This window comes from Microcaecilia unicolor, chromosome 1 (genome assembly GCF_901765095.1).
Source record: "Microcaecilia unicolor chromosome 1, aMicUni1.1, whole genome shotgun sequence".
Lineage (NCBI taxonomy): Eukaryota > Metazoa > Chordata > Amphibia > Gymnophiona > Siphonopidae > Microcaecilia > Microcaecilia unicolor.
The window spans coordinates 45,587,320-45,614,564 of record NC_044031.1 but is presented as its reverse complement, the minus strand read 5'-3'; the positions used below and the strand labels follow the sequence as shown (position 1 = coordinate 45,614,564).

The following is a 27,245-nucleotide window of genomic DNA, read 5'->3' as shown; positions in this document are numbered from 1 at the left end:
GGTTTTTGCAACTACATTCAAAGCGGTTTACATATATTCGGGTACTTATTTTGGAGTACCCCATGTACTCCACTTCCTCGTACTCTCTCCCATTCAACAATCTACCCACAGATAAAAAATGTCTACCCCATCGCTCTCTTGCTATTATTCGATCAGCGTAGTAATTCCCCAACGTCATATCCTTTAGTTTATACGCCCCAAAGGTGATTGATCTGACTCTGTCTTCCTTAACTATTCACAATGTAACCCATAATCGTAATGTAACAAACTGTATTTCCATCATTTACAATGTATTTTAAGCCACACTGAGCCCGCAAATAGGTGGGAAAATGTGGGATACAAATGCAATTAAATAAATAAATAAATAAATACCAGGGGCAATGGAGGGTTAAGTGACTTGCCCAGAGTCACAAGGAGCTGCAGTGGGAATCGAACTCAGTTCCCCAGGACAAATGCACATCCCTAGGTGACACAGACACTGACCCTCATGATACTGCAATTGTAAGGACTTGAACATCTCGGTGGCTTGCTGTGATTTGCATACATACTGTGACAGTTTGAATGACTGTTTCCATTAATCTACCAGATATTTATTCCCCTCCAAGAGTACATGGGCTGCTAATGTTTGAAGAAGACTAGAACAAGTTAGAAAGCAATTCTGAGTCCCAAGTTGTAAATGAATTTCAGTGTGGATGTACTTTGCAGCCATTTCCAAAAGCAGCATAAGAGTAGCCATACTGGGTCAGAACAATGGTCCATCTAGCCCAGTATCCTGTTTTCCAAACTGTGGCTAATCCAGGTCACAAGTACCTGGCAGAAACCCACTTAGTAGCACCATCCCATGCTACCACTCCCAGGGAAAGCAGTGACTTTCCCATGTCTGTCTCCATAGCAGACTGTGGACCTTTCCTCCATGAACTTGTCCAAACCTTTTTTTAAACCCAGATACCACCGCTGTTACCACATCTTCTAGCAACGAGTTCCAGAGCTTGACTATTCATTGAGTGAAAAAATATTTCCTTTTATTTGCTTTAAAAGTATTTCCATGTAACTTCATTGTCCCCTGGTCTTTGTATTTTTTGAAAGAGTAAAAAATTGATTCACTTTTACCCGTTCTACAGCACTCAGGATTTTGTAGACCTCAGTCATATCCCCCCTCTGCTGCCTATTTTCCAAGCTGAATAGCCCTAACCTCTTTAGCCTTTCCATCCCCTTTATCATTTTGGTCACTCTTCTTTGAACCCTTTCTAATTCTGCTACTGTATATCTTTTCTGAGATATGGTGACCGACCAGAATTGAACGCAATACTTGAGGTGAGGTTGCACCATGGATTGATTCAGAGGCATTATAGTATTCTTGGTCTTATTTACCATCCCTTTCCAAGTCATTCCTAGCATTCTGTTTGCTTGTTTGGCTGCTGCCTCACACTGGGCAGAAAAGTTCAGTGTATTATCTACAACTACACCTAGATCTTTTACCAGGGCCGGTCAAACCCAGTAAGCGGGGTAAGCACCGCAGGGGGGCGCCTGCCTTCAAGGGCGCTGCTGCACCACCATACTGCGCCGCCTTCTGACATCATTTCCTCGAGGGCGGGACTCTGCGGGAACGAACTCACGAAGGGAGGGAAGGCTAGAGACGGGCAGGGCTTTAAAATGACGCGACCACTGGGATGGAGGTAAATTAAAAAAGACTTAAACCACGCAGGGTAGCAAGAAGAAAAAGGGGGATGTTGGGGGGGGGGGAGAAGAGGGCGGGCAGGTGGCCATAAATGGGAGGGGGATGGGGGCAAAGGAGAATCACTGGACAGGGGCAGGGTGGGAGAAGAGAGAAAGGAGATGGGGGGGGGGGGGCGCCAACTGATAGTCTGCAGGGGGGGCGCCAGAGACTCTAGGACCAGCCCTGTCTTTTATACTTGAATTGGAACTCCTTGCTGGACTCCATGTTTATTGCCGTTTCTTAGGATTTTTTTACTGAGCATTCTTCCTTGTAATTATATTGTGTAACAAGGAAACACCAGGTTATCTCATTCATAAGGTTCCTGACGCAGGCGCATTTGCGCCGAAACACGGCAGCTGTGTCGAGTCATTTGAATGTTCCTCAATAAAGATTTTGAAACCTACACGTCTCCCTTGTGATTGGATAGAGACAACTTGTCCTACCCCTTTCTCCTTGACCTGACTACTTTCATAGGAATCACCGCACCTCCACTGTACGTGGCCTTTGACCAGAATTGAATGCAATACTTGAGGTGAGGTTGCACCGTGGATTGATTCAGAGGCATTATAGTATTCTTGGTCTTACTTACCATCCCTTTCCTGGTAATTCCTAGCATCCTGTTTGCTTGTTTGGCTGCTGTCTCACACTGGGCAGAAAATTTCAGTGTATTATCTACAACACCACCTAGATCTTTTTCTTGAGTGCTAACTCCTAAGGTGGACTCTAGCATCAGGTAACTATGATTTGGATTATTCTTCCCAATGTGTATCACTTTGCATTTGCCCACATTAAATTTCATCTACTATTTGGATGCCCAGTCTTCCAATTTCCTAAGGTCTTCCTGCAATTTTTCACAATCCGCATTTGTTTAACAGCTTTGAATAGTTTTGTGCAGCGGCGTAGCAAGGACGGGGCGGTCTGCCCCGGGTGCACGCTGCTGGAGGGTGCAGAGAGCAGCCGTGTGCCTGTTGGCTTCATTGGTTCCCTGCTCCCTCTGCCCTGGAACAAGTTACTTCCTGTTCTGGGGCAGAGGGAGCAGGGAGCCAGTGGAGCCGACAGGCGCACGACTGCTCTCTGCACCCTCCAGCAGCCAACAATGCACCCGGGGGGGGGGCTTGATGCACCAGGGAGGGGGGTGTCATTGTGCCGGGTGGGGGGCTTGATGCGCTGGAGAGGGGGTGTCATTGCGCCGGGGGGGGGGGGTTGTGCTGTACCCTGGGGGGACGGATGCCACTGCACCCTGGGGGGGGGGGGGGTGCGCAGCAGCGATCCGCCCCGGGTGACAGCCGACCTCGGATCGCCACTGGTTTTGTGTCATCTGCAAATGTAATCATCTTACTTTGCATTCCTATTTCCAGAACATTTATAAATATGTTAAATAGCACCAGTCTCAGTACAGATCCCTGCTATTAACCCTCCTTCTTTGAGAAAAATGGATACGAGAGAAGTAGGTGCCACCCATGGTGGACCTGTTGGAATGAGGGGGGAGGGCAGCTGTCAGTTGAGATTTCCATAGGTAAGCTCAAACAGCCAGGATTGAATTCTCTTTCTAAATTCATCAAATTGAGATTCAAGTCCGACTTCTAACAGCAAAGAATGTTTCCAGGCAACAGAAGATCCCACAGACATTTCCTGAAATTGCCAGTGTTTCAATAAAACCAAGGCATGTGTTGATTTCATTAGGAGTAGGTCTGGGCAGTTAGTGGAGTTAGGATAATCAGGTATCTCATGCCACTAAATCAACATTCATTGCTTTTCGTCACCTTCAACAATTTTCTACTTTGGGGCAAAAAGATCTCTTGATCATAGCTCACAGCTAGGTGTTAACTTGAATCAATTATTGTAATTCACCTTACTAAGGATTGCCTAGAGTAAAATTCCTCTGCAGTAAAAATAATAAAATGAAGAAGTGAAGGGATGATCATGCCAGTTCATTGTTAAGGGATTGACATGGGCTTCCTGTAGAACAGGAAATTCAATAAAAAGGTTATCACTCTGCTCTATAAATAATTTCCTCAGGCTTCCTCTAAAGATCTGAGGTGGTTATTACATCCCTACATCCCTTCTCGTATCTTAAGATTTATTTTAGCAAGAGTGGCTATCGGCCCCTGCTTTCCCAACAAATGTAGCACATGCTAATGAAATGCTCCAGATTTACGGAACAAGCGTTCCTCAGAGTTTTGATTAAAATCTTTTTATTTAAACTTTTGTAAAGTTTCTCCACAGGTGTCTTTAGTTGTCTTTTATTTTAATTGATGTATTCTTTTCATATTGTACTTGCTTTTATTTTGTCTATATTGAGTTATTCTTCTTCATATTAGACCTATATTGTAATCTGTTTTAGAATCTTATTTGTAGGCAGAATATCACATTTTCTAAAGGTTGTAGGAGACTTATTGCATGTGATAAGTAAACATGCAATATGGGCATTAATCCCCATGAGACATGGATCTGGAGGGGTCCATGACCCTTGTGCTCCAGCCTGAGGAGGGCACTGGAGGAGGAATTAGAAGGTTAAAAATCAGAAGAAGCATTGTGCAAAGTGGCAAATGGAAGCAGAGATAGCTAATACAGTAAAATTGGGTGGTAAGACCTTTTCAGATATGTAAGTGACAAGTGGAAGTGCCATTGTGATGCTCAAAGCTGAGAGGGATAAATATGTGGAAGATGATACGGATAAAGCTGAACTGCTTACTCAGAGAAGTTCTGGCGGCTCCGCTGACTGACCTCTTCAATGCTTCCTTGGAGACTGGAGTGGTCCCGGAGGACTAGAGAAGGGCAAATGTGGTTCCTTTGCACAAGAGTGGAAGTAAGGAGGAGGTTGGGAATTACAGACCTGTCAGTCTGACCTCAGTGGTGAGTAAGCTAATGGAAATGCTACAAAGCAGAGGATTGTGAGATTTCTCAAGAATGGAATGCAGGACCCGAGGCAGCATGGCTTCACTAGTGGCAGGTCGTGTCAGACGAATTTGACTGACTTCTTTGACTGGGTGACCACACTGTTGGACACAGGAGGGGCACTAGATGTGGTGTACTTTGATTTGAGCAAAGCCTTTGACACAGTTCCGCACATGCGACTGATAAATAAATTGAGTGCCCTCAGTATGGGACCTAGAGTAACTGATTGGGTTAAAAATTGGTTGAATGGAAGGAGACAGAGGGTAGTGGTACATGGAGCTTGCGCTGAAGAAAAGGATGTTGCCAGTGGAATATCGCAGGGATCGGTCCTTGGGCCAGCTTTTTTAAACGTTTTTGTGAGCGATATTGCGGAAGGGCTGTCTGGTAAGGTTTGTCTTTTTGCGGATGATACCAAACTCTGCAACAGGGTGGACACTCTGGAGGGTGTGAATGACACGAGGAAGGACCTAGCGAAGCTGGGGGAATGGACAGATATTTGGCAACTAAGATTTAATCCCCAAAAATGCAGGGTCATGCACTTGGGTTGCAAGAATCTGAGGGAACAATACAGTATAGGGGGTGAAGTGCTTCAGTGTACGAAGGAAGAGCAGGACCTGGGGATGATTGTGTCTGATGACCTTACTGCTTCCAAACAGGTGAAAAAAAAGCAATGGTCAAAGCCAGAAGGATGCTTGGATGCATAAAAAGAGGTATGACCAGCAGGAAATAGGAGGTGATAGTACCATTGTAAAAGTCTCTGGTGAGGTCCCATTTAGAGTACTATGTGCAGTTCTGGAGACCGCACTTACAAAAAGATATAAACAGGATGGAGTCGGTCCAGAGGGCGGTTACAGAATTAGTAAGTGGTCTTGAACACAAAAAATATAGGGACAGGCTTATGAACCTCAACATGTATACGCTGGAAGAGAGGAGACATGATAGAGACGTTTAAATATCTCAAGGGCATTTATGTACAGGAAGTGAGCCTTTTTCAACTGAGGGAGAGCTCTGGAACGAGGGGCCTACAATAAAGTTAAGAGGGAATAGGCTTAGGAGTAATCTAAGAAAGTATTATTTCACAGAAAGGTTGGCGGAGGCATGGAATGGCCTCCCAATGGAGGTTGTGGAGTCAAAGTCTGTGTCAGAATTTAAGAAGGCATGGGATAAACATGGGAAAGAAAGAGTTAGGGGTTACTGAGGATGGGCAGACTGGATGGGCCATATGGCCTTTATCTGCAGTCATGTTCTATATTTCTATGTGTGTTGGGGGGGGGGGGTCACAATTGTACATATTGTCCCTCGGTGCTGAAGACCCAGGGTACACCACTGCTCTGTAGGCAGTCACAGTAGTGTTGTACCATGGGAATTAATGACTGTGTAGCCATCTCATTGTCTGTGTGGAAAATCACGTTAAGGTTGAATAATGGGAATGATTAAAAATGACAAATAGGCTGGTAGCACCTTATAGACCAAGGCTTCCCAAACCTGTCCTGGGACTCCCACAGCCAGTCAGGCTTTCAGGATATCCACGATGACTATGCGTGGGATAAATCTGCATAGCATGGAAGACCCAGAATTGGGAGTGGAGGAGTAGCTAAAGCAGTGGCAGGGAAATCAGGATTCAAATTCCACTGCCAATCCTTCTGATCTTGGGCAAGACACTTGACCATCCATTGCCTTAGGTACAAACATAGGGGGGGGGGCAATTCTATAAATTGTCACCAAGATGTAGACACCACAATGGAGCATGTTTAGCGCAAATTCTGTAATGGTTTCTGGGCACATCTAAATCAATATAGAATACTAGTGGAGAGCTGCCTTGGTCTGCCGAAACTTAAGCACCAACTTATGTCATGTCAATGGCTGTGTGAGTTAGTGAAGACAACCAAACAGCTGCAGCAATCCAAGGAAGGACAAGCAGAGCAAGAGTTTATCCAAATGACAACTTTAATGGAAGCAGGACCCAACCCGGCCAAGATTCGGAAAAACGTTTGTCAAGGGTACAGATTCAAACATGTACTGCAATACTTGCGTTTAAAAGAAAAATGAGATCCCAAGTCAAAATGCAGCCAACAGCATCCCCCAAAAGCAAGGAGTCATAAAATCACCTGAGTACTGTACAACTGCTCTTTAAGGTGCTGTGCAAAAAGCACATGTGAACAGAACAGTAGTTGTATAGCACTCAGGTGATTTTATGACTCCTCGCTTTTTGGGGGATGCTGTTGGCTGCATTCTTTTACTTTTGACTTTGGACCTCATTTTTCTTTTAAACGCAGGTATTGCAGTACATGTTTGAATCTGTACTCTTGACAAAGGTTTTTCCGAATCTTGGCCAGGCTGGGTCTTCTTGTTTCCATTAAAGTTGACATTGGGATTCTCTGGTTGTGTTTCTCTTTCATTGGATCGCTGCTGCTGTTTGGTTGTTTGTTCTGCTTCTGCAGTAGACCATCTCCTGTTTGTTTCTGTGTGAGTTAGTGTGCCATGAGCCACCCACATATACACCCCACCTTGCAGTAGCACGCTAAATGGGAAAATCAGTAAATGCTGCCCAAAGTTAGGTGCCAGAAAGATCTGCACTAAACTAGTATTCTATAATGGATGTTCCATGATGAGTGTCCATTATAGAATACTAATAGTATCAAAAGAAGAGACTGTGCCTTTAAATTTCCAAAAAATATATATAAATATGATATGAAACATATACTGAATCAAACTATATTCAACTATTTACCTATAAAATATAATATGGTTGCTCAGTTTTCAACAGTGGTCTTAGCTGACATAACTCTTAAGCGCTATTAAAGTGCAAAGTGGTGCATGTGGGAAAGAGGAACCCGATTTATAGCTACGTCATGCAAGTTCCACGTTAGGAGTCACAGACCAAGAAAGGGATCTAGGTGTCGTCGTTGATAAATCGTTGAAACCTTCTGCTCAGTGTGCTGCTGCGGCTAAGAAAGCAAATAGAATGTTGGGTGTTATTAGGAAAGGAATGGAAAACAAAAATGAGGACGTTATAATGCCTTTGTATCGCTCCATGGTGCAACCGCACCTCAAATATTGTGTTCAATTCTGGTCGCCGCATCTCAAAAAAGATACAGTGGAATTAGAAAAGGTACAGAGATTTTATTTGGATGGTCCTAGGTGTTTTACCTAGTTTTTCTTGTTTGTGATCCGCTTTGAACTCATTGGATGTTAGTGAAATACAAGAACAGATTGTAATGTAATAAATAGTGCCTAGCGAAGACACGCATGTAACTCCAAATTGTTGCCATCTCACCTTTACTCCCTTATATTGTATATTGAGCCCTCCAAAACTCACCAAAAACCTTCTGTATACAACTGTACACCACTCCACTACAATAGCCCTTATGACTGCAGTTGTCACCTCTATGTGGATACAGTAGGCTTTTGGTGGATTTTAGAGGGCTCACACTTTCCACCACAAGTGTGACAGTTCAATTGGATTATGGGCCTGGGTCCCCTTCTCCACAATGCACTACATTGCCCATTAGGCTACTCCAGGGACCTACTTGCTGCTGTAATAGGACCGACCATAACATCTGAGGCTGTCATAGAGGCTGATAAATACTGCTTCTTTTATATTTTTGGGGGGTGGGAGGAGGGTCAGTGACCACTGGGGGAGTAACGGGGATCATTCCTTTATTCTTCCAGTGGTCATCTGGTTATTTAGGGCACTTTTTTGTGGCTTATTCGTTCTAAAAACAGGTCTAGCTCAAAATGTTTTAGTTTAAGTCCTGGATGATTTTGTTTTGTTCCTTTATGACTGAAAAACATCCAAGTTTTAGGAATGCCCAGATCCCACACTTAACACGCCCCCTTGAGATTTGGGTGCATTGCAGATGAACAGCATAGAAAATATTTTCAAAAGAGAAAAACATCTAAAAAGTGGACATTTTTCTCACCAAAACATCATCCAAGTCATTATTTTCAAAACCTATTTTTTAGACGAGCCCCTTAATGTCACCCATTACAGAATAGCACCTAGCACTTCCACGTGTAACTTTCAACTATTGGCGCCAGTAATGCGCATAAGTGCTCGTATTCTGTAACATTCACATGCTATTAGTACACTCATCATATTATCTCCCGGATTCTTCATTTGATGCCCAGACTTGTGGGCCCAAATTTGTGTGCGTGCCCGAGTTGCACACGTAAATTAATTGTTTAATGAGCTCAGTGTCATCAATAATTGGCTGCTACACTCAATAATATTTGTGTCTGGCTGCACACTATTCTATAAGACCTTGCACCTAACTCCCAAAGCCAGTATCTCGAAAGGGGCCGTGGCCATAGGAGGATCATGGGCATGTCAGAAGCATTCCAGAAATGCGCAAGTGTAGTTCTAAAATACTGGGTCAGCACATCCAACTTGGGTGCCAGCATTTCCACCAGGTTTTAGCAGGCGTAAGTAAGTCTGGGGCCCAAGGTTAGGTGCGAGATCCACGCTTAAGCTCCGGCGCCTAATTTTATTTATTTATTTGTAGCATTTGTATCCCACATTTTCCCAACAATTTGCAGGCTCAATGTGGCTTACATTTGCCGTAATGGCGACTGCCATTTCCAGGTAATAGAATTACAAATGGTAATGTGTTAAGTTGCATATATACATGGTAACGTACATGTAACATAACATACGTGAACAGATCCCCATTGAGCCCCGTTTATAGAATCCGGCCCTTTAGAGGCAGTTATATAACTGTGCACCTGGACTTACACTGTGATATCTGTGATGGGTCAGAATGTGCTTCTATTGCTCCAAGCATACTTTGTGCTGGGTGTTTGACCTACTATTGACCATTAACTTCCATGAATCAAAGGGATTTTGAGGTTTATTCAGTTAGAAAGCAAACAAATTGTCGTTTTGTTTTGTTGTTTACCTTCCAGTCATTAACCAATGATAAAAGTAACTTCAAAGCTGTGGTGGATGCCATGCAAGTGATTGGCTTTAGTCAGGAGGAGATTGGTTCCATCCATCGGATCCTGGCAGCCATTTTACATCTGGTAAGTTGTTGTTCCTTTTATGTGTATGTAAGGTGCCTTCTCCACCATGTAGCTCTGGTGCTGGAAGCCACATCAGATAAACCTGTTTTTTTGTTAAACTAGACCTTTGTGTTATCCATTATCCAATATTACCATTTGGCCTTTTATTAGGGAAGGAGAGGAGTATATCAGACTTAAATTGGAGGCAGTTTTCTGAATGGTCCTTTTTAATGTCTGCAAACAGGCCACCCATGCTTTAAGCATACTTTCAGGATTGTGCACACAGAGTCACATGTGGTATGCATGCATGATGGACAGAATACCAGCCATTGCTTGATAATAGCATAAAACCTTGTCCAAGGGCTGTCACTGTGATGTCTGGGCTAGAAAAATGAAGGGTTAAAAACAGAGGCAATGTTGCAAGTGAAGGTTTATCATGCAATAAGATTCTGCTTGGAGGCAGCACCCGCAGCCCAGTGGCATAGCCACAATAAGCACCTAGCTGTGACCACTATGGCCATCTGTTTGGAAGACACCCTGACAAGATTGTATAAGGAGTCTACCGGGTAATGTCTATTCCAAACTTGAAGCTTAGAGAAGAGGGCAGATTCTACTGGATCAATAATTCCCCAAAATGCATCTGTGGATATCTGCATGTGTTTTAGGAAGGGCTTATTGGTGTTTGTAGAGGATTTCATTAAACAAATTAATGACTATGTTTCATGTGGTTGGATACCTGTGGCCACTGTGAAAGGGCTTGAATGCAAGAGTTCTGCAATAGATACAGAACAGGCATCCACATGCTTACAAACACATATATGTAAGAAGACACATGAGGATACACATAGTACCATCAACAAATATTCAAATGGAATTATATGTTCAATGGTGGCCAGTGAGCATATAAGTTAGCAACTATACAGGTGGAGGGTATTTCATAAGCGGGTGTCTAGTTTAAGGTAGTCAAAACGCACTATTCCTTAGATTCAGCAGCAGATGACTCCAGAGACTTGTGGGTTGTATCCATCTACCAGCAGGTGGAGATAGAGAATACATCTGCTGTGACTAAAGGAAAGAAAATGATCAGGCAAGATATAATTTTTCGGTGTAAGCCTATTTTATAAAGAAAAGTAGGTGCCTGCTTTTCCATCTAACTCCCGTGGTCAATGCTAAACCCAAATATTCAATGGCGGGCCATTTCTGGTGATTGGCATTGAATATCCGGGTTATTTTGGGCTGGTTTGAAAATAACCGGCTAAGTCGACATTCAGACTTTGCCGGTTATCCTCAAACCGGCCAAAGATATTCCAGGGTTTGACACAGCCAAATATGGCCGCTTAATCCGCTTTAAAAATTGGCAGATAGCTGGTGATATCACGAAATATAACTGGCTATCCGCTAGCCACTAACCAGGGATATTTGAGGGGAATAGCTGGTTATCATGTATATGAGACAAATGCAGTGTGGCTGGGGTAGAAATTGTAACCTAATACCAAATAGAACAACTTCAGCCAATGTTGTATATAGATCGCATTATTCAATGGGTGTAGTGGAGAAAAAGCCCTCAGAAACCTCCAGTGAAATTCTGGTGGTTTAGTGGGGGGTTAAGCACAATTGTGTGAAGTAACTCACGCAGTGATTCTATCATAGGGCAAAAAACTCCACTCCCTGACTATTATTTAAGTCTTAATCTGCACACAATATAAACAGTGTTTGAGCAATGTTATTGAAGCTCGCAACTTAAACGGTGTTAAAGCAATATTTTTATGCTCTAATGTGTCTTTCAACTGAACACAAAATAAAGTAGCACTTAGCTTTATGTTTTAAATCGGCACTCTTCTGTGACCGTTCGACGGAGGCCGCCGTTTCACCTAGAAAACTGGCTTCGTCAGGAACGGAGTGCTCACAGTGATATTGAGTTGAGAACCTAGAAGTAGAAAAAACACATTAAATATCTTTCAAAGTGCGCAAGGTCTTTGATAAGCAAAACTTCTAGAGGTCACCCCATGGACAGACTTACTCGAGCTGGAGGCAATGATTTAAAATGGCGCCTCAGCGTTCGTGTACAAACAGCTGTTAGATATACTAACGTAAGAATGACGTGTTGAGCATTAGTAAAAATTGAACCAATCAATGGAGCTGTTCAGCCCATTGGGTACTAAAGTGTCCAATTGGAAGATCCACCTTGCTTCCCTCCTTGCTAATTTGAGCTTTCGGTCGCCGCCTCTATTAGACGGCGCTATCCAGTCAATGACAGAGCACTGTAAATCTTCAAATTTATGCTTTTGGATGACACAGTGTTCCACAATGGGTTCTTTTAATGCTTTAACACCGTTTAAGTTGCGAGCTTCAATAACATTGCTCAAACACTGTTTATATTGTGTGCAGATTAAGACTTAAATAATAGTCAGGGAGTGGAGTTTTTTGCCCTATGATAGAATCACTGCGTGAGTTACTTCACACAATTGTGCTTAACCCCGCACTAAACCACCAGAATTTCACTGGAGGTTTCTGAGGGCTTTTTCTCCACTACACCCATTGAATAATGCGATCTATATACAACATTGGCTGAAGTTGTTCTATTTGGTAATAGCTGGTTATCCCCTGCTGAATATTGGCAGCCATTCTGACTGGTTAAATAGCGCTGAATATTGCGCAGCTGGTGCTCAATGTATCTTCCTATTTCACACACAAATAGAATACTGTAAGTTGTGTGCATTGTTTGTCAACATTAGACATGCCCAATGACATCTGTCATTCACCTTGCATACTGTAAGTGGTGCACCTAAGAGGGGTTATGCTAGTATTCTATCATGGAATCTGGGCGCCTTGTCTTCTATACATACTTTATATTCAGTGCCACTGGTTAGACACAATATGGCGCTGAATATGTAATAATTTAGGGGTGCTTTTACTAAGGTGCCCCGAAAAGTGGCCTGCACTGGTGTAGACACGTGTATTGGATGTGTGCAGGTTCATTTTTCAGCACACCTGCAAAAAAGGCCTCTTTTTTTTGGCCAAAAATGGACGTGCGGCAAAATGAAAATTGGTGTGCGTCCATTTTGGGCCTGAGACCTTACCTCCACCCATTCACTTAGCGATAAGGTCTCACGTATTAAATGAGCAGTAATCATCAGTGTGTATATCTGGCATGCATAGCGGTCGCACGTAAAAAATGAAATTACCGCCCAGGCCATGTGGTAGCCGGCCAGTAGTTCCAAATTGGCGTGCATAGGGCACGCATAGACGCCTACACAGCTTAGCAAAAGGGCCCCTTAAACGCCAATGCTGGTGTTTACATTATGGTTGCCTTGCTTCATCACAAAAATTGCCCCTCTGAGATTAGCTAAGGCCTCCTGCCTCTTCTGACTGTCTGCCACCTGTTTGCAGGGGAATATGTCCTTTGTCGAAGACGGAGACACAGCAGAGATAGAAGACAAGGATCTGATCTATTACATTGCAGAGCTGACGTCTACTGAGCCCGACTGCCTCCTCCGAACCCTGCTGCATCGTACTGTGGCCACTGGCGGAGGGGATGTGATTGAGAAAGGTCACAATGTCAAGGATGCCAGCTATGCCAGGGATGCTTTTGCAAAGGTAACACCTACTGAATCATGGAGATGGAACTTGATTAAATCCCATTGCAAAAAATGAGACCTGCAATATGTAATGCACATTAATGCATTTTAGTGAGAAATGTGGTAGCACAGTTGAATAAATCTCATTTATGAAGTTGTTAGCTTGTTTTGGTTATTTCCCTGGATGAGGTATTAGAACATAAGAATAGCCATACTGGGTCAGAACCAGGGGTGTGCTGGTAAATTGTTAACAGGAGGCTCTCTCTTGCCAGCAAAGTAAATGAGAATTCAGGAGGGGCCCAAGCCCACATTTTGGGATCCATTTGTTAAAGTAGCCATGGAGAACCAGCTCCAAAATTCTTAAAAACTTAACAAACGGCTCTCTAGAGCCTGCTCCAGCACACCACTGGTCAGAACGATAGTCCATCTAGCCCAATATCCTGCTTCCAGCAGTGACACCAGTTCAGGTTCAAGTGTCTGGCAGAATCCCAAATAGTAGCAAGATTCCAGGGATAAGCAATGGCTTTCCCCATGTCTATCTTAATAGCAGATTATAGACGTTTCCTCTAGGAACTTGTCCAAACTTTTTTTTTACAGCCAGATATGTTAACTGCTGTAACCACATCCTCTGGTAATGAGAAGCAGCATGAAGATAACTTTGGGAACCTTTTTACATCTGTGCACACACTTATGTGAATAGTTTTCTCTGTTTGGGCTTTGAGTTTTCACAATGAACGTATGCATGTGCTTCTGGTGTAGACGTAACTTCAGGGACTGCAGGAGTTATCTTGTTGGGTAGATTGGATGGAACGTGCAGGTCTTTATCTGCCATCATCTAGTATGTTACTATGGCGCTTATTTTTGAAGCATATGGACATCCCAAAATGCTGAAATGGACATCCATCTGCTTGAAATGTCCAAATACCAATTTTGCAAAGGCAGAAAAGGGAGGGATGTCCAACACTGCAGTATGTCCAAATAGCAAGGGGGCATGAAAGAAAATAGAACATTGAAGAATTTGACGAAGCGGACATTTTTTGCACTTGGGGAACAGAATATTGAAAGGTGTAACCTTGCAGAGTGAACAAACATGACGGCATGCTGGGGGGGGGGGGGGGGGGGGGGGGAAGGGAAGTACTGCCAGGCTGCTGCGGTAGTCTGGCGGTACTTCCTATATAGCGAGCGGTAAGGTCACGTTGGGCTTACCGCTGCTTAGTAAAAGAAGCCCTTAGATGCCTAAGTTTATAGTGGACAAAAATAAACTGGATATTCAAGGCTAATCACCGGAAACGGCCTGGCGTTGAATATCTGGGCTCACCGCCAACCACGGGAGTTAGCTGAGCTGCCTCCCGTGGTCTGAATATTGGCCCCAATGAGGCTCATTTTCAAAGCACATAGAAACATATGCAACTTTGTAAGTTTATATGCTTTGACAATAAGCACCACAGTCGGGACACGAAAAATAGAGAAGAAATGGAGTTGCCTTCATAGTCAGGAATGAGCTTGCAAGGGCAGTACTGGGAGGAGTGGAGGAGTGGCCAGGGTGGAGGACTTTGGACCTGGGGAACTGAGGAACTGAGTTCAATTCCCACTTCAGGCACAGGCAGCTCCTTGTGACTCTGGGCAAGTCACTTAACCCTCCATTGCCCCATGTAAGTTGCATTGAGCCTGCCATGAGTGGGAAAGCGTGGGGTACAAATGTAATAAAATAGATACTATTGGAGATTCTACATGGAATGTTGCTACTATTGGAAATTCTACATAGAATGTTGCTACTATTGGAGATTCTACATGGAATGTTGCTATTCCACTAGCAACATTCCATGTAGAAGGCTGCGCAGGCTTCTGCTTCTGTGAGTCTGATGTCCTGCACGTATGTGCAGGACTTCAGACTCACAGAAGCAGAAGCCTGCATGGCCATATTGGTGATCTGCAAGGGCCAACTTCTACATGGAATGTTGCTAGTGGAATAGCAACATTCCATGTAGAATCTCAAATAGTAGCAACAGTGGAGGAGTAGCCTAGTGGTTAGGGTGGTGGACTTTGGTCCTGAGGAACTGAGTTCAATTCCCACTTTAGGCACAGGCAGCTCCTTGTGACTCTGGGCAAGTCACTTAACCCTCCATTGCCCCATGTAAGCCACAAGTGGGAAAGCACGGGGTATAAATGTAACAAAAATAACAATAAATATAATGCTATTAATGATCAATATCCCTTTAACATAGGCAGGCCTTTAACATGACAATAATTCAAGTTTATGCTCCAACAACTGATGCATATGAGGTTGTGGTCCAGTTTTATGATCAAGTTCATGCTGCAATGGATATAGCATGTAAGTAGGATGTGCTACTGATGACTGGTGACTGGAATACCGAAGTTGTTAATGGAAAGAAAAATAACGCAGTAGAACCTTGAGGACTAGGGACAGAAAAAAGAAGCAAGGAATCAGCTAATGAACTTTTGTGAAGCCAACAATGTACTCACTGGAAATGTTTTCTTCATTCAGCCAAAACAACACTTATACACATGGACTTCAGCAGATGAAGACAAAGACAAAGCAAAGGGGGGGGGGAGCAAACCTCACGTAAACATAAACAACAAACAAAACGTAAGCAACAAACAAAACAGTGAGGTAGATGCAAGGAGGATATCAAATGGTCTTTGTTCTTCTATTTATATTTACATATTTATGTTTGTTCTTATGTTGTTTGGTTTTATGTAGATTCACCAGACCTGTGAGGCAGGCCCTTTGGGCCGAAACACGGCCGTGTTGGGTCATCTTTTAGCAGTTTTTTAATAAAGACCATTTGATAGCCTTCTTGTATCCACCTCATTGTTTTGTTTGTTGTTGTCCACCAGATGAAGAACATTGAAACCAGATTGCCTACTTTCTCAGCATGAATCAGAAGAGATCTATTCTGATGGCAAGTGCTGATTGCAGATTGTGGAATAGATCACGAATTTCTTGGGTGCAAAGTATAAGCTAAAGTGAAAAACAACGCCCATACTGGTATGAACAAACAACCTCAAATACATACCACCTTCCTTCAAGGAAAATGTCAAAAATCAATTTGCAATGTTAAATGTATCCAATAGAGAGCCAAAGGAATATGGACAAAAATAAAGGATATCAACAATGAATCATGGAAGAATTTAGACAGGGTAAGAAAGTCAAAGAAGGTTATCTAAGAAAACGATGGAAATAGCACAGAAGAGGAAAAAAGAAAAGAGACAAAAATGTTATGAAAAAAACTAAATAGGGATTTCTGGAGGTCAGTTAGAAGAGACAAGGACTGATACTAGAACAATCTCTGCAAAGGAATTGAAGATGGAAACAAATGTGGAAGTACAAGGAATTTAAATTCCAACCACAAATTGGCATGTTGAAGGGTGACGACAGCCAATTACTGACTGACACGTCGCAGATCAAGCAAAGGTGGAAGAAATATACAGGAAAACCTCTACCAGGGGTGGACTGACAGTGATCTGGGTACCGGGGCAATAAGAATCATTGGACCCCCCTTCCCCAGGTCCTGCTACCACCTTCTCCCCCTGCTTTTAAGCTCCCAGTGCCCAACTCAGACACCTCTCCCTTTTCTATCTTTTAAAGCTCCCTCCCCCTCTCAATCTCTCTTGAACCTCCCACCCCCGGTGGTCCAGCTGCTCCCCCCGGTTTACCTTTCATCTTGTTTCTTTCGCACAGCAGCAGAAGCATTTCAGAGAAAGTTGTCTGTGCTGGCTCCCGAGTCTCCTCTCTGTCACACCCCTGCGGAAACAGGAATTTACATCATGGGAGCGGCAGAGGCAACTTTCTCTAAAATGCTGCTGCTGCTGTGTTCTAGAACGTCTTATTACTCTAACGAGAAATCTTTACTCTGGACAAATTGGTTTTCAGTTTACAAAGGAATAACATAAGGCTATATTCTTTTGCCATATTTGTTTAACTTGTATGCTGAATCTATCATAAGAGAAGCTGGATTGCAAGACTAATGTAGATTCAAATTCAGAGGAAAGATTCTCAACCACCTCCGATATGCTGATGATATTGTGGACAACGTAATGGCCTTTCTGATCAAAGTTAAAAAAGAAAGTGAAATAATGAGATTGTGACTAAATTTAAAGAAGACAAAAGTTACGACACCAGATATAGCCACCACTTTCAGAGTTGTTGTGGACAGTTTCTGCCTCCTGGGATCAATTATCAAGGAGCTCTGGCCAACTGGCACTTCGAAGAGCTGCAATGAAGGGCTTAAAGAAAATTTATAAGAGCAAGGATGTGTCCTTACAAACAAAGATCTGAATTGTACGTACCATGGTTTTCTTCTACTATATAAGAACATAGCATAAGCATTGCAATGCTGAGACAGACCAATCCTTCAAACCCAGTATCCAGTTTCCAACAGTGGCCAATCCAGGTCTCAAGTACCTGGCAAGATCCCAGAACAGAAAAACAGATTTTATGCTGCTTATCCTAGAAATAAGCAATGGATTTTCCCAGGTCCATGTTAATAATGGCTTATGTACTTACCTTTTAGGAAATTAGCAAAATCTAATATTACTACTACTTATCATTTCTATAGCGCTACTAGACGTACACAGCGCTGTACACTTGAACATGTAAGAGACAGTCCCTGCTCGACAGAGCTTACAATCTAATAAGGACAAACAGGACAAATAAGGGATAAGGAAATTACTTAAGGTGTGAATGATACAACAGACATGGGTACTGAACAAGTGAATAGGGGTTAGGAGTTAAAAGCAGCTTCAAGAAGGTGGGCTTTTAGCCTAGTTTTGAAGACGGCCAGAGATTTACCCGATGAATGGAGTTCCTGGGGAGGAGTGTAGGGAGAAACAAGTGTGGAGAGGTACTGAGGAGCTGTAGAGTGAATGCACTTGTAAGTCAGTAAGAGGAGTTTGAACTGTGGAAATGAACAGGGAGCCAATGAAGTGACTTCAGGAGAGGGCTAATATGAGCATAGTGACACTGGTGGAATATAAGTCGTTCAGCAGAACTTTGAACAGATTGAAGGAGAGAGAGATGGCTTAGTAGGAGACCTGTGAGAAGCAAGTTGCAGTAGTGTAAGCGAGAGGTGATAAGAGTGTGGATAAGGGTTTTGGTAGTGTGCTCAGAAAGGAAGGGACAAATTTTGGTGATATTATAGATAAAGAAATGACAGGTTTTAGCAGCCCGATGGATTTGTGCAGAGAAAGAAAGATGACCCCAAGGTTACAAGCTGATGAGACAGGGAGGATGAGAGTGTTATCCACAGGGATAAAGAATGGGGGGAAGAGGAGAGTTGGGTTTAGGGGGAAAGACCCCTGATGAAGGCTTTATAGCCGAAACACAGACCGTGTAGGGTCCTAATAAAGTCTATTTGGAGTTCTCATTCCATGAGTTCTGACTGGTTTCTTGGACTGGATTTTCTTCCACTCTGCATTTGTAGTCCTCCAAAACCCACCCGAAACCCATTGTACCCATATGTAGGTCCCCCCTTCACCCCTTAGGGCTATGGTAATGGTGTAGAGTTGTGGGGAGTGGGTTTTGGGGGGGTTTAGGGGGCTCAGTACACAAGGTAAGGGAGCTATGCACCTGGGAGCTATTTTAATTTTTTTTAACCTTTTTAGAAGTGCCCCCTAGGGTGCCCGGTTGGTGTCCTGGCATGTGAGGGGGACCACTGCACTACGAATCCTGGCCCCTCCTACGACCAAATGCCTTGGATTTGGCCAGGTTTGAGATCGCCGGCTTCGGTTTCCATTATGGCCAAAAACCGATGCCGGCTATCTCAAACCCGGCCATCTCTGACATTTGGGTGGCCCCAACCGTATTATTGAAAAAAAAAGATGTCCGGCCATCTTTTTCAAAAATATGGTTGGCTCTGCCCACTTGCGGACCGTTCGATTATGCCCCTCCACGAATTGCATTTGATAATAGTGGAAAGAGTTGATTTGGTGGAAGATCCCTTGCCAGCTAGTTGCAGTTGGCTAAGCAGAAGATGATGATAGTGTGGAAGTAGTTGTGGCAGTGAGTTTAAGAAGGAAGGAAAGGATTTTCATGATGCTCTAGAGAAGCAATTACAAGCTTTAGCGGTGTTTTGGTCAATGGAAGAGTATAAGGTGTTCTAGGTCAGTGTTACCCAAGTCGGTCCTGGAGTACTCCCTTGCCAGTCAGGTTTTCAGGATATCTGCAATGAATATGCATGAAAGAGATTTGCATACAATGGAAGCAGTGTCTGCAGATCAATCTCAAGCATATTCATTGTGGATATCTTGACTGGGCGGCGTCTGTGGCTCAGCCCTAAGGGAGTTTCAGTCCGGCATGCAGCCACTGGAGGTGTAGAACAAATTTGATGGTGGTTCCTCCTGAGGAAGATTTGTGAAATGCGGTCCTGCATTGAGGAGCCGGCATAACATGAAACAGATATGGTGGACTGTTGAGTTAGTCACCGAGCACACAGCACCTGTATTGTGATGCATACTAATGACTGGAGGTGGCGTATTTGAACAGCCAACGGAGGTTTAACGGACATGCAGAGTTTGTCCATGAAGAACAGTCATCCAGCGTTTATGTGGAAACATTTTCACTGCGTCCATGAGGAAGGCGTGGCGTTTGTAGGAAAAGGACCATTTAGCTGGCAGGACTGAGTTTTGATTATTTGAGTATGATATAATGTATAAGCATGGCAAAACATATGCACAACATGAAACAGTATAAGTATGCAGTTTAAAATGAAAAATCAACTGTTTTGTATTTAAATTAAATACAGGTGTGCAAGGTGAGCAGAGGAGTGAATGTGTGAGGTTTTAATAGTAGGCAGCAGTGCTAGTGAGGTTAGCGGGCATTGCAATACAATAAAATGTTTTTGTGATAAAGAAAAAATACTGGAGTCTTTGTGTAGTCGATATTAAAAGTGACTCTGGAATTAAGAGTTATCCCCTGATTAGTAATTTTGATATTTGATATACTGCCAAAGGCCTACACATAGGCATCTAGGCAGTTTACAATATTCAAATAGGTTTAAAAGAAGTAAGCATAGTGTAGCAGGAGAGAGGTTACTGAAATTGAAGAAAGGCTGAGGAGAATAGATGAGTCTTTAAGGCTTGTTTAAAAGCTGTGAGTGACAGTTGATTCCTGAAATTGCAAGGTAAGTTGTTCCATAGTTAGGGTCAATGTACCTAAAGGCAGAATTGCGGGAGATATTGAGATGGAGGAGAGGAGATAGGGGGAGAATGAGGAGATTATTGACAGCAGAGTGGAGACAATGGAGTGAGGTATAGGGATAAGCAGATTATTAAGGTAGGTGAGGGGGGGGTGCATGAGATTTGTATATCAGTAGTAGGATTTTGTATTTAATACAGGCAACAGTGGGCAACCAGTGTTCTGAGTAGAAAAGGGGGTAACGTGATCGAAGTGGTGTGCGTTGTGAAGGAGCTTGACAGCAGTGGATTGAACAAATTGAAGACATTTGAGGGAGTGAAGCGGTAATCCAGCGTACAATGAGTTACAATAGTCAAGATGTGTTATAACAAGATCCAAAATGAGAGGGTGCAGAAGAGAAGCAGGAAGAAATGGATGAACAGAGGAAATACGGCGAAGTGCAAAGAATGAAGACCAGAGAACATTATTTATTTGGGGTTTGTAAGTATGATACCCCCACCCCTCAGATTGATAATCATCCCAACACCACCTCTCCCTGAAGAACTGTAAAAATATAGATTTGGAAGCAGAAGCCAGTCTTAGGAGGGATTACTATGTATGGAATGGATCCTCCACTGGTTTTCTTATCAACAGTAATATTCTAAATATACTTAGAGTGGCATTTAAAAAAAAATCTAAGTCAGAATTGAGTCATCCTGCCCATAACATCCAAAAAAACTGGTCCGTCTTACACAGCTATTTTCGAACAGGAAATAAGTCCAAATTTCCTGTTCGAAAATATGTGAAAAGGATGTCCTTAAGCTGGAAATGTTCATCCTGAACAACCGTTTTACAAACTGAAATGTTTAAATTATAAACGGGGGAAAACAAGACAGAGACATCTGTCTGGTAGCAATCTTACAAAACTGGCACATGGGATCTTGCCAGGTATTTGTGACCTGGATTGGCCACTGTTGGAAACAGGATACTGGACTTGATGGACCTTGGGTCGGTCCCAGTATGGCAACTTTTATGTTTTTATGGCACATAGGTGTCTTTGCAGACCAAAGGAGCAGCCTAGTGGTTAGTACAGAGGACTATAAACCAAGGGGCACAGGTTCAAATCCCACTGTAACTCTTTTTTTTTTTTTACCTGAAACATACCTACTGTACTTGAATGTACACCACTTCAATAGCCTTCAGGCTTGCAGGGGTGTTATATTATTAGGTACAGTAAGTATTTTTCTGTTCCTGCATGGAGAAGGCATTAACTGAGTGGAAGTGCCTTGTCCAGAAGGGATTTCCTCTTGATGTAGGATTACAGGCCTGGTAATTTTCTCATGCTCCTTCATGCTTCCATGTCAATCAATCCCAGCCTCAGTTGAGGCCAGAGCACCATAAGCCTTCACTAGTAGCTACAGAGCTGCCAAGTTACCCATTCCAGGAGGGAGACTTTTTAGCCGGTCCTGGATTTCTGTCAATGTCATCTTGGTGCATTATGGGTCTTGCAGAACTGATTTCAATGGATAAGAACATGGACTACAATACTACACTGCTTTGGGATATAAGTTTAAAACCAGGACTGAATGAGTAACTTGACAGCTCTGTAACTATCAGTTTTTGCCCCAGTCTATAAACTACTCTTGCTCTCCCCACCTAGTTCAGCCCTCATAAAAAAAGATTTTCAGCCAGAGGCTACAGATTGCAACTGGTGTACCCTGCAGCTGGCTAATAGGCATATGTATCAAGACCCAGAGATGCCAGGTTACCCAGTTCCAGGCTGGAGATTTTGGGACAGTGTCGGACTTCTAACAATTATATCCTGGTGCTTTATGGGATCTGCAGTTCTGATTTCAATGGCCAGGATCAGGCACTACAAATCCCACACTGTTTTGGGATGTAAAGGACTCAAATACAAAACAACTTACACTTCCAGCTTTTCCTACATAAGCACACAACTGTGGAACGCATTACCAAAAGTCTTAAAAGCGACATTCGACCACCTGAAGTTCCAGAAATCACTAAAAAGTAACCTGTTCAAAAAGGCATACCCCATCGTTCTAACCTAAATGACTGACCCCAGCAACACAACATAACGATAGTACGTAATGGACAAAACCCAACTCTCCCGTTAGACGATTCCCTAATGTGGCTATGCCACATGAACTCTATCTTATCACAACATACATCACTATGTATTTGTTCTGACCGGAGTCGGAAATCGCCTCTCCGGAACTCTGTAAGCCACATTGAGCCTACAATTAAGTGGGAAAATGTGGGATACAAATGTAACAAATAAAAATTTTTTTTTAAAAATGTATGTTCAAAACCAGGGCTGGTCAAAAAGTCTCCAGCCTGGAAATGGGTAATTTGGCATCTCTGAGACTCCCTCTTTTCAGCATCTCCAGCTGGTCCTGGAAGCAAAGGCTGAGCTTTGGAGGGATTACTACTTATAGAATGGATCTTCCACAACAGCATTATTCTAAACTTATTCTACTGTCTAATAACAATGAAACGTGGTTTGCCATATGTTCACTGTGCTGAGAAAAATAGTGATTGCTATGTTACCCTTGTATATACCTCATACCGTGTTTGCAAGAACACCAGGAATGGACCAGAATCTCATGATGACATAGAGGCTTTAGCAGATTGGCAAACCTGCCCCCACTCCTGGCATAGAGAAACAGGAGAATGAACAAAATGCTTGTTATGTTTCTCCTGTCAGCCGCTAACAAGTACCTTGTGTGCCATGATGCAGGTTTCAGAGCTATCCCTTCCATCCTCCTGGGCCTTGCTGGTTGGCATGGAAACCTACCCATAGCTAGATTTTCTGTCAGCGGGATCCTGCCAGCAGCAGCCCACATCAGAAGAGGAGGAGGCTCAGTGAGGTCCAAAGCTAACAGTTAGCATAAGATAAATAGGGGAAGCAGTGCTGAGATAAAATGAAACATCATTAAAGAAAGAGATCTCTTAACATCACTGAAGGCTGCTTCCCACTTCCTTGACTCAGATTCAGAGTGTGATAAGCAGTAGAGACATAATGAGAGGGCTTTCCTTGGTTTCCTAGGAAACTGGCCTACTTCAGTCAAAAGGAGTCTAACCACCCAAGGAAAGTTCGTGAAAGCACATAGTGTGGGAACCAGAAGGGGCCAAGCAGTCCCATTTATGCACTAGGGGGGAAATAGTATAAATGGGCGCCTCCAATTAGTCATCCAAACAGAAGGCAGGCGGCAGGAGCCTTTTTTTTTTTTCAAAGAGGTACTTTATTTGAAAACCAATGGGCAGAAGCCTATTCTGTAACAGAATCTAGGCTCCCAGTTTCCATTATAGAATACTGTGTAACCGGCTCTCAATGCACGTAACAATTAGGCCCTCGCACTTAACAGCAGCCATAAAGCTGGTGTAAAAGCGAGTACCTAAGTATGTCAGGGACACACATATCTTACAGTATTTTGTAAGTTACGTGTATAGATGGGAGTCCTGTCTATGTCCTGCCCATGCTCTGCCCTCTCGTGTAACAGACCTATTTACAAATGTAACCAATGACTAAGATTTATAAAATTCTTCTCCTGTGTATTTACAGACTAAGCAACCTGCTATAAAATTACCCCATAGCCCTTAATTTCTAAAGTCTGCTTTTCCCTGCTCTCCCCCCCCCCTACATACAACATCCCCCTCATTCTATAACAGGACACTTAAATTTACACACTGATGATGCATGTGAATGTATACAATACTACCATCAATGCAGGTAAATTGAAAGACATTCTTTGCAACCAGCACAGATAGATTTACAATAATGTTTTCATTTTATTTATTTGTTACATTTTTATCCCACATTTTCCCACCTATTTGTAGGCTCAATGTGGCTTACATAGTACCGGAGAGACCTTTGCAGGCTCCGGTGTGAACAAATACAGGGTGATGTGGTAAGATCAAGTTCATGTGGCACAGCCACATTAGGGAATCTGAGAACGTAAGAGTTGTGTTATGTCCATTACGTGCTTTAGTTTGGTTGTGTTGCAGAGATTAGACATTTAAGTTGGATCGGTAGGGTATGCCTTTTTAAACAGGTTGGTTTTAGTGATTTCCGGAATTTTAGGTCTTTCTTTTAAGTCAAGACTAGAGACTGGACAAGTACCCTGAAAATATCTATTGAAAAAAGGGCCTAATTCTCTTCAGCTTCCAAAGTACCTTAAAAGATTTAGTGACTATGAAGGACATCTGAGATTCTAGGTTTTAGCTGGCGTAAATAGTCGCGCTTAAATTTTAGTCGTGGGAACGGGCGCTATGTGTATTCTATAAACCGTACCTAACTTTAGGTGAGGTTTGTTGATCAGCGCTAAGCACGTCTTTTTTCGGCACCAATGTTTTTTGGCACAATACATAGAATTCAATCCCACCTGTGTGTATATGGGCCTAGAATTTAGGTGCCAGCCCTAGAGCTGGTGTAACTGTGGGTGCTAAATGCCAAAGAGACACACGTATTTAGTTTTAATTTCTTTATTAGTTTTCTTATAACATTCAAACATGAATTAGTTATCAGAAATATCTGAATTTTAACATATAAAGTAAAAATAATATAGCAAATCGCCAGGAAATTCTACAATAACTTTTTGACCACAACATGTGGATCCAAGATGAAAGTAAAATAAATTCAGCAATTACATTCTATTATTAGAGCAGAGAGCATACCAACAATACAATCAGACAGCAGCATTATTCTGGTTAGCTTCTACCGGGGGGTTCCTCATCCTTTCTTTACTTATTACAAATTCTTGGAGTTTCTTGGGGTCAGTGAATAGAAAATTATTATTTTCATAACTTATCAAACTTTTACTAGGAAATTTAACAAAGAAGGTTGCCCCTAGGGCTACCACTCTTGGTTTAAACACCAAGAGCTCCTTCCTTCTCATTTGAGTTTCTTTAGACAAATCTGGAAATATATTTATCATAGCACCCATGAAAACATCTTTCATATGTTGAAAATATAATTTCAAAACATTGGTTTTGTCTAATTCAAAAACAAAGGAAACAAGCAGAGTTGCTCTTTCAGATTCCACTGATGTCTCTAGAATTTCGGTAACATTTAAATCTTCTCTAAGCATTTGAACATTTGTTCTCATATTTCTTTTTATATAATATGCTTTTGCAATCGGTGGAAAATTATCTTTTGTAAATCCCAGGATATCATGAAAATATTTCTTTAAAAGTTCCATCGGGCAAATAAAAGTTGAAACAGGAAAATTAAGAGACACACGTATTTATAGTATTCAATAAGGTATGTATGTAAGTGTATGTCCCACCCAGGCTTCACCTATGCCTATGCCCCCCTTGCAAATATGTGCTATGCAAGATATGTGCATGTAGATGGGAATTTGGCCTGTATACGTGTATGTGCACACATAGGAACATCTGAAGGACAATTTGATAACTGGGTGGTGCAAGCAGTTACACAGAATTTGTGAATGTAACTGGTGCCTTAATTGGCACTTAAGTGCACAAGTGCACTAAGCGATATTCTATAAGGGTGCACTTAAGTGCATAGTGTGCAGGGGTGGCCCAAGACAGTGTGCCACATGAGTCGAGGGGATGGTTGGCTTCCCCAATTTTGCTTCTCCCCCTGGCTCCACTCTGCTCTACTCCACCCCTTCCCCATTCTGTCATCTCCCCCCTTCCTTCCTTTCCTGAATATACCTTCTTTTTTGGCTTTCCAAAAGTTGGGATGGCAGCGGTTCCCATACACTGCCCTGCCGCCAGCCCTGGCCCCTTCTCTCTACTGTGGCTTGCCTCGCCTCTGAGTATATCGGAGAGGCGGGCCATAAGAGAAAAGGGGTGGGCAGCAAGGCAGCATAGGGTAACCGCTGCCACCCTGACTTTTGGAAAGCAAAAAAAGAAGGTGAATTCAGGAAAGGAAGGATGGGGTGGGGGGGGGGGGGGTGTGATGCCAGAGCATGGCAGGTGTGGGTGTGGATGCTGCTCTAAAACAGTGCCACCTGAGACCCCCGCCTCGGGTGGCCTAATGGTAGGGCCACCAGTGATAGTGCATAACTGTAAGGGGGTGTACACATGGGAGGAGCATGGGCATGTCTCCTACTTACACATGCACTTGTATGGTAACTGTAGGCGCCTTGATGCCAACGTACACTAGCATTCTATAACGGAATCTTGGCTCTAATTTGCATTTTTAGAATTTGGTGCTCAGTGCACAGCATCAAAGTGCCTAACTTGAAGTGCCAGGATATAAAACTGCCCTCTTAGGATCTTGCAAATTTTCAAAGAGGCCAATTTAGGATGGTATGTGACTTTTGGGTGTCACTGTATGGGCACCACTGTTTGCACACACTAGCACTTCAGTGCCAACAAAAGGAGGGCCATCTGGGTTGACAAGAGGTATAGTGCTGCAGGCAGTGGTCCTTGGATTAGAAAGGAAGTCTGTGAGAGAGGTCAGAACAGGCCACTGTATGTATTATTTATTCAGATTTTGCTCACACCTTTTTTGGTAGTAGCTCAAGGTGAGTTACATTCAGGTACTCTGGATATTTCTCTGTCCCAGGAGGGCTCACAATCTAAGTTTGTACCTGAGGCAATGGAGGGTTAAGTGACTTGCCCAAGATCACAAGGAACAGCCACCTCTGGATTGCAAGACTGGTGCTCCAACCACTAGGCCACTCCTCCACTTGTTATTCTTTAGGGTTCTACATGGAATGTTGCTACTCTTTGAGATTCTGCATGGAATCTTGTCACTCTTTAGGATTCCAGAATTGTTGCTGATCTGCAAACGCAGGCTTCTGGTTCTGTGAGTCTGACGTCCTGCACGTACGTGCAGGACGTCAGACTCACAGAACCAGAAGCCTGCGTAGCCACGTTGACAGGTACACTGGATATTTCTCTGTCCCAGGAGGGCTCACAATCT

At 43.0% G+C, this 27,245-nt stretch overlaps 1 protein-coding gene across 1 annotated transcript in view; it reads left to right on the top strand.

Annotated features, from left to right (window-relative positions):
• MYO1G (myosin IG) overlaps nucleotides 1–27,245 on the top strand; it is a 367,932-nt gene that overhangs the window by 94,851 nt on the left and 245,836 nt on the right. The window contains exons 7-8 of the mRNA XM_030196702.1: nucleotides 9,521–9,637; nucleotides 13,007–13,213. Coding sequence (XP_030052562.1) covers nucleotides 9,521–9,637; nucleotides 13,007–13,213 — 324 coding nt within the window. The remainder of the gene's footprint in view (nucleotides 1–9,520; nucleotides 9,638–13,006; nucleotides 13,214–27,245) is intronic.